The sequence below is a fragment of the Dermochelys coriacea genome, chromosome 5, assembly GCF_009764565.3.
Source record: "Dermochelys coriacea isolate rDerCor1 chromosome 5, rDerCor1.pri.v4, whole genome shotgun sequence".
NCBI lineage: Eukaryota > Metazoa > Chordata > Testudines > Dermochelyidae > Dermochelys > Dermochelys coriacea.
This window is the reverse complement of record NC_050072.1, coordinates 701,730-716,594: the sequence shown is the minus strand read 5'-3', so window position 1 is coordinate 716,594 and position 14,865 is coordinate 701,730. Positions and strand designations below refer to the sequence as shown.

The 14,865-nt window shown below is 58.3% G+C and overlaps 1 protein-coding gene across 1 annotated transcript; it reads right to left on the bottom strand.

The window, feature by feature from the left end:
• Positions 1 to 1,205: 1,205 nt before the first annotated feature.
• LOC119856038 lies at positions 1,206 to 12,236 on the bottom strand. Its single transcript, XM_043514999.1, has 5 exons — positions 12,059 to 12,236; positions 11,295 to 11,335; positions 5,714 to 5,842; positions 3,650 to 3,860; positions 1,206 to 1,737 (listed from the first exon to the last, which is right to left on the bottom strand). Exons 1-5 carry the CDS (start codon positions 12,234 to 12,236, stop codon positions 1,682 to 1,684), a joined length of 615 nt encoding a protein of 204 aa, XP_043370934.1. The 3' UTR covers positions 1,206 to 1,681.
• Positions 12,237 to 14,865: the final 2,629 nt, after the last annotated feature.

Sequence of the window (14,865 nt, the reverse complement as noted above, 5' to 3'; positions counted from 1 at the left end):
ACTGAGACACATGAGCTGTCTACACGTCTCAGAGCTGTTGTGTCAGGCTGCCTGCAGACTCAGGCAAGCATTGCCACATTGCTTTGCACTCTGTTCACATTTGGAAGGTTTGTTTGCAACCTGCAATTGTGTGTGTGCATTTAAGGTTGAATTTTGAACTGGGATGATCACACAGTGTAGACGGCCGCTAGGAAGCTAACCCTAATGGCTTAATAACTGGAGGGCAGTTTTAGCAACACAGTGTTCTGTTTAAAAACCCCATGATTTTTAAGTCAATCATGATTTTGGAGTTTGACTCATGAGCCCAAAGGCTGGGGGCTGGCAGTGCTGTAGACACTATGGGCTCTGGGGACGGAAAACGGAGCACAGCTCCTGGCCAGCCTGGGGAGCGAGGTTGTGCAGAGACAGGGAATCGCACTTGCTCTGCAGCCTCTTGCCCCATGCCCAAAGGGCCTCTGAGCTGGACGTTCAGCCAGGAAGCTGCGGTGCTCCGAGTGCAGGGCGGTCTCTGCAGGTGGGCGGGTTGTGACCGGGTTCAGAAATCCCCATGCTCCAGTTTCCCGGGCGTTTGTTGGTGCTGCATGATGCAGCCTGACCCCTTTCTGACCTGGCCATTCAGGCAGGTCTAGACGGTCCCTCAGTTTCTGCCTCAGACTTAGAAATTTCAGTAGCAAAGTGGTTGGGAATTGGGGTAACAGGGACACCCGGGGACTCCCAGATCAGAGCACCAGGCTGAGCTGAGTTCAGGCTGATAGCGGGTGCCTCTGGGCAGAGCAATGGGCAGTGAGCAAAGGAGTATTGGGTGGTCGCTGTGTCAGTCTGTATCCACAAAAACAACGAGGAGTCGGGTGGCACCTTAAAGACTAACAGATTTATTTGGACATAAGCTTTCGTGAGTAAAAACCCACTTCTTCAGATGTATGGGGTGAAAAATCCAGATAGAGGCATAGATATACTGACACACGAAGAGAAGGGCGTTACCTTACAAGTGGAGAACCCGTGCTGACAAGGCCAATTCAGTCAGGGTGAATGTGGTCCACGCCCAATAACTGATGAGGAGGTGTCAATACCAAGAGAGGGAAAATTGCTTTGGAGTGAGCCAGCCACTCCCAGTCCCTATTCAAGAACAAATCAATGGTGGTAAGTTTGCAAATGAATTGTAGCTCTGCAATTTCTCTTTGAAGTCTGTTTTTGAAGTTTTTTTATTGCAGGATGGCTACTTTTAAATCTGTTATTGAATGTTCAGGGAGCAAAGGAGCAAACCAGGGAGATGAACCTGCCAAGGGGTGTCCCAGGAAGGGCCCGGCTAACGGGACAGAATCCGGCACCTCCTGGGGAATCCAGGGAGGGGCAGGTGGGAATCACGGCTCAGCAACAGCTTCACCCCAACGGCCAAAAGCGATAAAACCACCAGAGACTCATTTGCCTCCCGCACTAGAGCTTTACTGGGAAAGGAACTAAACTGCAGCATAGGGGGGCTGCAGACAGCGATTCTGGGAGGGTCACCGGAGAGCAAGGGGTGGAGACAGAGACGGACGATTCTGCAGCCCAGTAAACAGCTCTGAGGCCGGGCGAGATGCTCTCGAGAGAGCCCAGAACAATCCTGGACGGGGGCTCAGGAACCCTGGGGCTGCAGAGTGTGGTCACGGTGCTGCTGGGGTCACTGGTCACAGGTCGCTCCTCATGGATTCTCCAGTCTTTTACTTCTTGATCCGGGTGAAAACATTTGTGCCGACCCTGCGGGGAAGCACAGAGCCTGGGTTACTGGCCCAGCACGGGCCTGCGCTTGGGGCTGCCCCATACACTAGAGGGGGGAAGGAGGCAGGGGCAGAAGGTACAGGAGCCTGAGGAGAGAAGCCCAGAGAGGGACACCCCATCCCCAGGGCACCTGGCCTAGATGCTGAGCACCGCTGTCTGGGGAACACCCCTCCTCCAGGCTCCATGTCATGGGGGCCCTAACAGCGCCATGCAGGGGCAGGTAGGAGGCTGGCAGACAATTAATATTGGTGTTACCTCAGGGGGGCACCCAGCCACCCAGCCCAGGGAGGCAGCGTGGCTGTGGGCACCCCGCACTGGCAGGGCCTCAGAGTCATCCAGCAGCACCCATGGGGCGGGCAGGGGCTCTGCAGGCTGCACATCCCCGTGGTGCTCAGCAGGGCCACTGGGGGCAGGGACCCACCAGCAGCCACCTGCTCAAAGCTCCCCTTGGTGCCCCCCCAGGGCAGGCAGCCCCCCACACCCCCATGCTCACACTCAGAGGACCCAGGCAGCGCCAGCTGAGAAGGCACGTGCGGGCTCTGGAGCCTCCCCAGCATGTGTGCGGGGAGAGGCATGAAGCAGCACCATGCAGTAAAGGCACTACCAGCTGATGAGCCCCCCAGGGCAGCTCTCCGCTCACTGCCAGCCCACCACAATAAATGGCTCTGCTTCCCAGGGGCTCAGAGTAAGGGGGCCCGGAGCAGGGATGGGCCAGGCTCTGCAGTCCCGGCTCTGCAGGCAGCCCCTTCGTTCCTGGGCAGTCTGTGCCCCGTCACCCACCTGGTTGCCTCCCAGCCATTTGGGGCTTTGGCCTTCTCTCGCAGCAGCCACATGGTTTCCAGAATTCCTTCCCATTCTCCTCCACAAAGCACTGACCCGTGAAGACGGTGGTTGAGTCTGCCAGGGAATGAAGCAGGAATTTGGGTGAAAATCAGAGCTGCCCTCTGCATCCCCCACGGCGTGTGCGTGTGGCCCCCAGACAGAGCCCAAAGCAGCTTGAGGTCTAAACGAGACGACTCTGAGCCGTGTCAGTACAGTGCAGCCCGTGTTCGCGCCGGTGAGAGGCCCTGTGCCTGCAGGCTCGGCTAGTGCACCTCATCCTCGTGTCTGAGCCCCCCTAGTTCACCAAGCCGTGTGACTACTCATCTGTCCTCTCACCCCCTCCCCAAGGGGAGAAGCAAGGAGGGGCTTGTTCTGGGGGTTGGGGTTTAAAGCATACATGTTGCTCTGTATTTATACTCGAGAGGGCAGGTTCCAGAAACACGCCTGGCCTGGGAGCGGAAGATGAGAAGGTTTGTGCTGGTCCCTAGTACCTGGGGAAGTTCTTCCCACAGTCTCAGCTGGCCCTGGAGATCGGGCTGTGTCCCGCACAGAGTGTTACTAGGGTACAGCACTGCACCACTTCCCCGAGCAAAACACACCGCGCTGGCAATGGGACTTTTTGCTGGGCCAGCTGCCTCTGCGCTGGGGGATTTGCCGGCCCGGCTGTGTCGGATGGGGTGACGCTCTCACACTTTTACCAACACAGTGATGTGTGCAGAGCAGGCCCCAGTGCCGGGAGCCGGCGGGGGGCTTGTTTCTGTCCCGGCGGAGCGCGTTTGTTCCCAGCGTCCTCGTGGTTACTGCTGAGACCAGGCCAAGGGTTTGTGCCAAGACCCCCAAAAAGAGGAGCAGGGCAGGCAGGGAGGGAGGCTGCTGGATGCACAGAGCAGGAGGCGGTGCCAGGCAAAGGGCAGCACGAGAAACGGCCGAGTTGGGAGAGGGAAGAAGAGGCTGAGAGAGCAACGAGGGGGGAAGGGGCTTGGGACCGACCCAGGAGTAGCCAGGAAGGAGCCGAGTTCCCCTCCCCTCCCCTCCCCACACCGGGCGCTGGAGCCCCTGGGCCTCCTACCTGAGAAGCGCTTCCAGTTGACCGTGAAGCCGAACGTCGGCTGCCCTTCCTCATCGAAGTGCTGGGACCCGTTGAGGGATGCAGGTTGGATGGGTCTCGAAGCGAGCGACACGGCCGTGTGGTACTCACCAGAGAAGGTGCCATCCCCATTCACTTGCTGTATCTGCATCTCGGAGCCCAGCTCGTTCCTCCACAAGCCAGTCAGGATGCACTGAAAGGGGGGGGCTGTGGTCAGTGGGTGGGAGGGATCGGCGCCCTGCACACAGCACTGTGGGGTCAGATGCTCAGCGGGGCCGTGCCCTCGAGAGCCCCGAACACAGGACGGAGACGGCTGAACTTGTTTTTAAAAATCTCATGATTGTAATGCTAATCTCACGATTTCTGGGGGCTCGTAATGGCTGAACACTTGGCATGAGTGATACCACAAGCCCCGGTAACAGGTCTGGTCTATACTTAAATAACTCCTTATTATCTTCAGTCCTGCCACACATGGATTATCACCCAATGTCTTTTGTGTCTCTTGTGAATTTTCTTCACTTCATAACTTCTAATGAATAGTGATTGCTACCTACGTCCCCTTTCCCCATTGTTACATCCATTCAGTATACCCATTTCTAATCCCTGCCTCCACTTCGCCACGTCAGCAGGCTGAGCTCTTAGCAGGAGCAGCCTCTTCTGCAGCTGTGAAATCATTCCTTCCTTCCCAGCTAGTAAACTCTTCTTTATCACCTCCAAACTTCCATTCACATTTTTCTGACTAACTTTTCCTTTCCAAGAAATTTCACTGATAATTTCCATCAGCTCTGGGATCCTAGCCCTTTTGTAGCACCACGTCTGTCCATGACTGGTTGGGTCTGTCCTCTGGCCAGAATGTCCCAGGTCCAGGTGTGCTGTGAGATGGGCTACAATGTACAAACCGAGTCGACTGTGAATGGACGGTGCGATGGACCCCTGCTCCCAGAGCTGGCGGGAGGCGGGGCGATGAAATGAAAATGAGGATGGGGAGACAGGCCAGCAAGGAGCCCGAGAGGAAGGGGAACAGGGTCTCCCGGTGGGCATTAGTGCTCATTCCCCAGGCTGCACGGTGGCTCTGTGGACAGGCACAAACGGGGCATCTTCTGACTCAGTGATGCTGCTCACTGGTGCTCCTGCCCCCGCTCACCACCTGCCCTGGGGGAGGCATCACCCACTCCCACACACCTTTCAGCCATCAGCCCTGCAAACCAACGTCCTGCCTGTGTGACCCTCCCTCCCTCCCTACCCATTCCCCAGAGCAGGGCTGCACAGGGACCCCATGCTGCCAGGGGCCCTGTGCACCATGCAGGAGCCTGGCCTAAGGGCATGGAGGTCAGCTGCCAGGCGTTTACCCAGTGTATCAGCCCAGCAGCACTCTATGCGGAGAGCAGACGCCTGCACAGACAGCACCAAGCACACAGCACTGAGCGGCTTCTGCCCTCCCACCCGGCTGGGAAAAGGGGGAGGGAGCCAGCTGCAATTCCAGCTCAGTTCTCTCCGGCCCCAGTCTGTGACCAGCCTGGGCAAGGGCCCAGCTGCTCTCGTCCCACGGCGTGGGGTAACGTCACTCCACCCCGTAAGCAAGCCTGGGCTGCCACCTGGTCCCCTCGCGCCTTGGTCGCTAAGGTCAGTCACGCTCTGGACCTGCAGCCTGTGTCCTGACACCAGCTCCCTCCTCTGCAGCATGGTCCTTATGATCCCTTCCTGTAGCACATTGGCCACCAGGCTGGTGCACCATCGCTACCAGCCCTGGCCTCCCTCTGTCTCACACACTGCTGCCAGGACGCAGTTCCCCGGGAATGTGCAGCTCTCCGGAGCCTACCCCCCTGGAAACGGCCCCCGAAAACAGTGACCTTTGCTTTCCACAAGGCAAAGAGCTGTGCAGAGCCTGGCCGCAGCCGGGGGTGGGGGAGGGAAAGGCCAACCAGGATCTCAGTCTCCACAGTCCTGCAAAGCCCCAAGCTACCCCAGACAGCCGGGCGGGCATCCTGGGATGCAGCCAGGTCCCAGCTGGGGCCGGGGCCACACGGACACAGAGGCTGAGGTTACCTTGCTGTTTGCTGCTTGCCCTTGCTGCCCAGGGGTCGGTCCAGGCCTGGGTTTTGTTTCCTTTGTGGCTCTCTCCTCCTCTGTGTGTTTCTTTCCCTCTGTGACATTTTCATCTTCCTGGCAAAGCAGCTGTTAAAGAGAGCAGAGAAGAGCAGCTGCCTTCCTGGCAGACACTCAGTGAATGCAGCCAGCACCCCCGGTGCTGCTGCTCCTGAAAATGCCAGTTGGTGCCCAGACCCTGGCCCCGCCCCCAGGGCCGATATTTTGCCCATGGAGACACAGAGTTTAAGGCCAGAAGGGTCCTGCCGGGTGTCACTGGCCACCAACCGACCCAGCACCACCCACTAAACCCAACAACGGAAATGAGACCAAAGTTTTGCAAGTCCAGGAGATCAAGCTGCTACATGCCGCAGGCAGAGGCCAGGAGGCGCCGAGAGGCACCATGCCCGAGGCCCTTGCAAGGCAGGGGACTGATGAAATGAGATATTCCCAGATGATCCAGTCAAGTGACCCATACTCACACACTGCAGAGGAAAGAGAAACCCCCCAGGGTCCCTGCCAAGCTGACCTGGGGGAAATGCCTTCCCACCTCATATGTGGTGCTCAGTCAGACCCTGAGCGTGGGAGCAGGAACCAACCAGCCAAGCCCCTGCAAGAGAGAATGCTCCGTGCCACCTCCGAGCCCTGGCCCACCCATCCAGTGTCCCATCTCCAGCCAGGGCCATCCCTGAGGCTTCAGCGGTAGGATATAAAAAGAAACAAACCCAGACTACACAGAGCCAGGGACACTCAGGCTGGAGGCTGAGACCCAGGGAGCTGCTAAAGGACAGAAAAGGGGTTTCAGATTGGAAGGAATTGCTCAATCTTGCTTTTAACGCTGGTGACTGGAGTAACACGGGAGCTAAGAACATCAGAACAGCCACACTGGGTCAGACCAAAGGTCCATCTAGCCCAGTCTCCTGTCTCCCAACAGTGGCCAATGCCAGGGGCCCCAGAGGGAATGCACAGAACAGGGAATCATCAAGTGATCCATCCCCTGTCGCCCATTCCCAGCGTCTGGCAAACAGAGGCTAGGGATGCCATCCCTGCCCATCCTGGCTCATAGCCATTGATGGACCTATCATGCATGAACTTGTTTAGTTCTTTTTTGAACCCTGTTATAGTCTTGGCCTTCACAACATCCTCTGGCAATGAGTTCCACAGGTTGACTGTGCATTGTGTGAAGAATGTTTACAAAACTAAGCCTGCTGCTTCTGGCCCGTTGTACTGAGCGTTCTGCTTGCTTGATGGACCCCCATATTGCTAAAGATTTTAAAGCTTGTGCATAAGACATTCATGGGGTAAAATCCCTGCAGAGGCCACGCCCCGTTCTGACCTTCCCCAAGTGTCAGCGCAGTGCCCGTCCCCATCACCTCTCACTCCCCGGCTTCGAACTCTGACTCCCCCTGCCCAAACCAGGAGCCCACTGCCTGCCCCCAGAGAGGGGAAGAACCCAGCACATCTCCCTCCACCACTGGTGCCTCCTTCTCCAGAAATAGCGCCTGAAGCCTCCCGCACCCAAGGCCACTGATCCCCCAGGGGAGTCCCCGCAACCCGGTGTCACAGAGTGTGGGGGAGTCTGGGCCCTGCACCCCTCTTCCTGGGATTCACTGTGACTCTCAGCCAGCCAGTAAAACAGAAGGTTTATTGTACAATAGGAACACAGTCTAAAACAGAGCTTGTGGGTACAACCAGGACCCCTCAGTCAAGTCCTTCTGGGGGGCAGGGAGCTTAGACCCCTGCCTTGGAGTTCCCTGCATTCCACCACCGCGCCCAAAACTGAAACCAAAAACCCACCTAGCAGGCTCTCTCCTGCAGCATTTGTCCACATTCCCAGGTCAACACTCCCCCATCCCTGCTGCGTCACATCTTGTTACATCTCTCCCCCCCTTCAAGACTGAACTGAGCGGGGTCACTCTGACCAGTGACCTGGGGAAGTTCGGGCCCCCCTCTCTGGGACAATTCATCCGCTATCATGTTGGCACTTCACTTCACATGGACCACCATGAACAGGCTCCACCTCAGGAGCTTGGCGTTGGCTCCTTTCATCTGGTGCAGCCAGGTCAGGGGAGAGTGGTCGGTGCACACGGTGAAGTGTCGCCCGAAGAGATATGGCTCTAGTTTCTTAAGGGCCCACACCATGGCCAGGCACTCCTTCTCGATGGCCGCGTAGTCTTGCTCCCGGGGTAGCAACTTCTTGCTCAGGTACACAATGGGGTGTCTCTCCCCCTTTTCATCCACCTGCATTAACACCGCCCCCAGTCCCGTGTCTGAGGCGTCTGTGCCTCACCATAAAGGGCTTGTCAAAGTCTGGGTTTGCCAGAACTGGGCCACTGACCAGAGCCTCCTTCAGCTCCCGGAAAGCCTCCTGGCACTGCTCAGTCCAGACCACCTTGTCTGGCTTCCCCTTCTTGCATAGCTCAGTGATGGGGGTGGCTATGGCACTAAGTGGGGCACAAACCTTCGATAGTATCCTGCCAACCCAGTAAAGGCCTGGACCTGCTTTTTGGTGTGGGGAGCAGGCCAGTCTCTGATCACCTCCACCTTAGCTGGTTCCGGCTTTAGGCGGCTGCTCCCCACCCGATGGCCCAGGTAAGATACTTCCGCCATCCCCACCTTGTACTTCTCCACTTTTACAGTCAGCCCAGCTTCCTGGAGTCGGTCCAGCACTTGTCTAACCTGGGACACCTGGTCCTCCCAGGTCTGGCTAAAGACACAGATGTCATCGATATACGCCACGGCAAAACTCTCCACCCCCCTCAGTAGCTGATCCACCAGGCGCTGGAAGGTGGCCGGCGCTTCCTTGAGGCCGAAAGGCAGGGTCAGGAACTCATAGAGCCCCAGAGGGGTGATAAAGGCTGATTTCAGCCGGGCATCTACATCCAGCGACACTTGCCAGTAGCCCTTTGTAAGGTCCATGGTGGTGAGGTATCGAGCTCCTCCCAATTTGTCTAGGAGCTCGTCAGGCCTGGGCATGGGGTAGGCATCAGATACAGTGATGGCATTGAGCTTCCGATAGTCCACACAGAACCGGATCGACCCGTTCTTTTGGGGACCAGCACCACCGGCGAGGCCCAAGGGCTGGCAGATGGCTGGATCACCCCAAAAGCCATGTCCCTGACCTCTGTTTCCAGGCCCTGAGCCGTTTTCCCTGTGACTCGGAAGGGGGAGCATCTTATCAGCGGGTGCGATCCTGTCTGCACCCGGTGGACAGTCAGATTAGTGCGTCCAGGCTAGTTGGAAAACAGCTGTCGGTACGGATGCAGCACCCCCCTGATCTCAGCTTGCTGGGCAGGGGTGAGCTGATCCGAGAGGAGAATTGTTTCCAGGGGGGAACCAGCTCTGGTCCCAGGGAATAGATCTACTAAAGGGTCATCTCCCTGCTCCTCCCAACGTCCACACACGGCCAACACCACATTCCCCCTGGCATAATATGGCTTCATCATATTCACATGGTACATCCGGCGGTGGTGGGCCCGGTACGACAGCTCCACCACATAGTTTATCTCATTTAGCTGCTTGACAACCTGGGAAGGGCCCTCCCAGGTAGCCTGTAGTTTGTTCTTTCTCACAGGGATGAGGACCATCACCGGATCCCCGGTGGCGTAGGCGCGGGCCCGCGCCGTGCGGTCATACCAGACCTTCTGCTTCTTCTGGGCTCTGGCAAGATTCTCCCTGGCCAGGCCCATGAGTTCAGCAAGTCTCTCTCGGAAGATCAGGACATACTCCACCACTGACTCTCCATCGGGAGTGGCCTTCCCCTCCCATTCGTCTCTCATCAGGTCCAGGGGGCCCCTCACCCTCCTGCCATATAACAGTTCGAAAGGCGAGAACCCGGTAGACTCCTGGGGTACCTCCCTGTACGCGAACAGCAGATGAGGTAAATACTTGTCCTAATCCTGCGGGTGCTGGTTCATAAAGGTTTTTGGCATCATCTTTAGCGTCCCATTGAACCTCTCCACCAGCTCATTGGGCTGGGGGTGATATGCTGAGGCTCAGTTGTGCCAGACCCCACATTTCTCCCACAAGCTACGGAGCAGGGCCGACATGAAGTTGGATCCTTGGTCTGTCAAGACTTCCTTGGGGAACCCCACTCGGCTGAAAATGGTCAGCAGCGCATCTGCCACGGTGTCTGCTTCAGTGGAAGCTCAGGGCACTGCCTCGGGGTAGCAGGTGGCAAAATCTACCACCACCAGAATGTATTTCTTCCCCGACTGGGTCATCTTGCCGAGAGGCCCCACTATGTCCATGGCCACCTTCTGGAAAGATTCCTCTATGATGGGCAAAGGTCTCAAAGCCTCTTTCCCCTTGTCCTGGGCGTTCCCCACCCTCTGACAGGGGTCACAGGATCGGCAATACTGCCGGACAGTGGTAAAGACCCCAGGCCAGTAAAAGTTCTGTAGCAGCCTCTGCCGGGTGCGCCGGATTCCCTGGTGCCCTGAGAGGGGAATGTCATGGGCCAGGTACAGGAGCTTACGGCGATACTTCTGGGGTACCACCAGCTTCCTCCTGACCCTACAGGACTCCACTTTTCCTGGGGAAGCCCATTCTTGGTACAGGAACCCCTCCTCCCACAGGCACCTCTCCTGGCAACCTCTCCTCATGGTCCATCCCACACTGAGTATCACGGAGTCCCCGGGCGATGCTCTGGAACTGCTCCCTACGAAGCCAGGCAGGACTCTGGGGAAGTCTCCTTTCTGTGAGCAGTTTGTCTGCAGGACACACAGCTCACCCGACTCCCCCCTTCCTGGGTCTGACCTCGGAGCATCCAGCATCCTCTGCCCCTCCATGCGCTTCCCACAGCGAGTCCGCCCAGGCGGGGTCCTGGGGAAGCCAGAGGGTCCTGCCCCCCAACTCCGCAGTCAGACGTGACTCTCAGCCAGCCAGTAAAACAGAAGGTTTATTAGACGACAGCAACACCGTCTAAAACAGGGCTTGTAGGTGCAGAGAACAGGACCCCTCAGCTGGGTCCATTTTGGGGGGCAGTGAGCCAGACAACCCCATCTGCACTTCACTCCTCCTCCCCAGCCAGCCCCAAACTGAAACTCCCTCCAGCCCCTCCTCCTCTGGGCTTTGTCCCTTTTCCAGGCCAGGAGGGCACCTGATTCCTTTGTTCTCCAACCCTTTAGCTCTCACCTTGCAGGGGGGAAGGGCCCAGGCCACCAGTTGCCAGGAAACAGGGTGTCGGCCATTCTCTGTGTCCAGACCCCTGCCCACACCTGCCCTTAGGGCTCTGCAATGATCATACACCCTTATCCCACCACCCTAGATACTTAAGAACTGCCTAGGGGAAACTGAGGCACCCCCACACTATTCAGAGGAAACATTAAGAACAGTCCCGCTTCATCAAACTGAGGTCGGCCAGGTCCCTGAGCTTCCGCAAGGAGGGATCTTTCTGCAACTCGGCCTGGAACTCAGTGGCTGGGGAAGGGATGTGGCCCGGTTCCCTCTCAGTGGCTGGGTCTGAGCCACAGCCTCTCTGAGCCGTGCCCCTCGGTGCTCCCTCCACACCAGAGTAGGGTCCTGTGCCTCTGGTGTGTACCCTCCCCGAGGTCAGGGTGTAGTGCTGCTCGCCGGCTTTGGCTATGGGTCACAACCAGGGCATTCTGGGGGTTGCTTGGCCAGTCCTCTAGGTCCCCCCCATCAAAACCTCAGTGGGGAAATGGTGGTGCATCCCCACATCCTTGGGGCCCTCCTTGGCCCCCCATTTCAGGTGTACCCTTGCTACGGGCACCTTGAATGGGGTCCCACCCACCCCATCAGGGTCAGGTAGGTGTTGGGCCATCACCTCGGGCCAGGCCAGTGTCACCTCTGCACCCATATCCCAGTATCCATTGACCTTCCTCCCATCCACCTCCAGGGGAACAAGGCCCTCTCTCCGGAGGGACAGCCCCGCGCCCACCCTGTAAACCGAGAACCCTGAGTCCAGAGCCTCCAGCCCTCTGGCGGAGCTGGCCTGGGGTACTCTTCCCTCCTGAGCAGGTGGTAAGCTGGCAGTCCCCCTTGCCTGGGCCATCTTCCCCTCGTCCAGCTGGGTCCCTACCCAGTTAACCCTGGGTAGGTTGGGTCTGCTCAGTCTGTCCCTGAGCCTGGGGCACTGGGTCCGTATGTGGCCTCTCTGGCCACAGTGATAGCAGCTCAGGTCACATTGGTCCGCTTGAGCGGGTCGGATGGTCCCGACGCCAGGTGTTCCCCTTGGGAGGGGTTTCTCCATATTTCCCCGCTGGTAGGTCCCATGGGGACTCTCTCTCTGCATCGTGGGGGGCCTGTTCTTTTGGGACTCCTCCCTGCTACCCCCTGACCGACTGTTCATAAACTCGTCATCCAGCTGCCCTGCGTGCTGTGGGTTCTCTAGCTTTTTGTCCACCAACCGTAGCCTCAGGTCAGAAGGGCACTGTTCATAGAGTAGCTCCAATACAATTAGGTCAAGCAAGTCCTCTTTAGTTTGCACTCCAGCTGTCCTCTTGCGGGCATATCCCGGCATTCGGTCAACCAGTTGTAGGTATGTGACCTCAGGCGTTTTATGCTGACTCCGGAACCTTTTCTGGTACATCCCGGGGGTCAGCCCAAACTCACGGAGCAGGGCCCTTTTGAACTGTTTGTAGTCCCCTGCCTCCGCCCCTGTCATTCGGCTGTAAACCTTCACAACTTTGGGGTCCAGTAAGGGGGTAAGAAACTGGAGCCTGTCTGCAGGGTCAACCCTGTGCATCTCGCAGGCATTCTCAAAGGCCGTCAGGAAGCTATCTATGTCCTCCCCCTCCTTATGCTGGGCCAGGAAGCACTTATCAAAGCTCCTTGCAGTCTTGGGTCCCCCCTCACTCATCGCAGCCAGGGCCCCACTGCTCCTCAGCCTGGCCAGTTCCAGTTCATGCTGCCTCTGTTTCTCTTTCTCCTCCTGCTCATGCTGACGTTGCTTCTCCTCATGCTGATGCTGCTTTTCATGATCCTCCAGCTCCCTCGTTTTCATCTCCCTCTCCCATTCCAGCCACTTCCGCTCCAGGGATGGGGAGCTCCGTCGGGAGAATCCCCTGCTGGCTGCCGGGGTCAGGGTGCCCTCGGTATTGGCTGGGCTTCCCCCAACCCCTCCCCTAGGCATAGGTAAGAAGGGTCTCGAGATGTCTTTGGCAGCAGTCTGACCCCTCCCAGCCCGGTCAGGCCCCAGGGTCCACACTGCATCCACCGGGCAGCTTCCCTCAGGGACAGAGATCGGGTCATCCAAGCGATCCCTCTCCTCCAACTGGGCAATCAGCTGTTCCTTGGTGGACCTCCCAATGCGCAGCCCCCTCTGCCTGCACAGCTCCACCAGCTCGCTCTTTAGGTGTTTAGCAAACATCTCCCTGCTGCCACTCGCAGGCCTGGGCAGCTTTCCATGGTTTCCAGGGAGAACCCCTAGTGTGCCAGCCCTTCTCGAGGTCACCATCTCTTTGCCAGGGTCGAGCTGCAGACTCCTCCGCCCCTGGGACCGCTCGCTGCAATCCCCTGGGGGACCCTGTTACTGCAAAAGTCCTTCTCTCTGGTCACACACTCCCAGGGGTTAACTGCCCTCTGAAACCGTCTCTCTCTGAATCTTCAGCTCGCTTGGTCCCCGTCAATCCCCCTTCGTTTTACTGCTCCCCAGTCACTTACTGCAGGAAGCGCCATCCACGGGGTGCAGTAGATCCCACCCCTGCCAACAGTTGTCACGGAGTGTGGGGGAGTCCGGGCCCTGCACCCCTCTTCCTGGGATTCACTGTGACTCTCAGCCAGCCACTAAAGTGGAAGGTTTATTGGACAACAGGAACACAGTCTAAAACAGAGCTTGTGGGTACAACCAGGACCCCTCAGTCAAGTCCTTCTGGGGGAGCAGGGAGCTTAGACCCCAGCCCGGGGATTCCCTGCCTTCCACCACCCAGAACCAAACTGAAACTAACCCCCCCCCCCCCCCCCCAGCAGGCTCCCTCCTGCAGCCTTTGTCCACATTCCCAGGGCAGAGGTGTTACTTCCCCCTCCCCCTCCTGGCTCAGGTGACAGGCTCTCAGGTCTCCTATCCCCAGTGAAACTCCCCTGCCACATTCCCAGGTCACCGCTCCCTGCTCCCTGCTGCGTCACAGCTGGATAAAATCGCAAATGAAAGTGAATCCCAGTCACTGTGGGACCAAGAGTCTGAGATGAGTCAGAGCGAGCGCCCAGCTCCCGCAGCCCCTTGTTCTGCCCCATACTGAGACAGCCCAGAGCCAGCCCCCAGCCCCCTCGCCCCCTCACCCCGCCCCACCCTGAGATACCCCAGAGCCAGTGGCCAGCTCCCTCAGCCCCCAACCCTGCACTGTCCTGAGATGGCCCAGAGCCAGCCCCCAGCCCCCTCGGCCCCTTGCCCTGCCCCGGCCTGAGACAGCCCAGAGCCAGCGCCCAGCCCCCTTGGCCCCTCATCCCGCCCCAGCCTGAGACGAACCTTCTGCCCTGATAAAGCCCCCAGGGATGCCAGCCCCAGAGCCACTGGGAAACTGATCTTCTTTATCATCTCTGGAGTGGAAGGTGACTGCAGGCGTCAGCTGTGCCTCTCTCTCTGGTGAGGTCCCTTTATAGCTCAGGGCCCCACAGCTGACAGGGAGCCGTGTGAGCTCACCAGCAGGATGGTCATTTTCATCTTTTGTTTCATTTCCCCTAAGTAGCTGATTTCCCAGAAGCAAGCACAGGTTTTGGAGTGAGGGTGATGTGAAAGGGATGTGTGACGAGCCATGCTGGGACCCATGCCAGGTGTAAATATCCAGAGCCATAGCCAGACACCAGTGCCCTGAAGACCTGGCCAGAGCAATGGGGCCAGTGGCCTCTGTGGCAGAGGAGAGGGGCCATGCTCGCGGGGCAGGAGCAGGGGAAAGGTGGGGACAGAGCAGTGGGGGCAGAAGGGACAACAGCAGGTTGGCAGGAGGCATGTACAGACAGTGGCCCACGGGACATGGGGGGAGATTGAGGATGGCCCACGAATGATTCAGAGGCCTACAGTTCAGCTGTCCTGCGGAGCCCAGCAAAGCAGCTCCAAGGCAGGGAGACCGGTGCCCCTCGTCCCCGCACAGAGCACACTCGGCTGCACTCGCACATCCAAGCCGCCTCGGTGCCTGTACTGCACGCCAGACCCC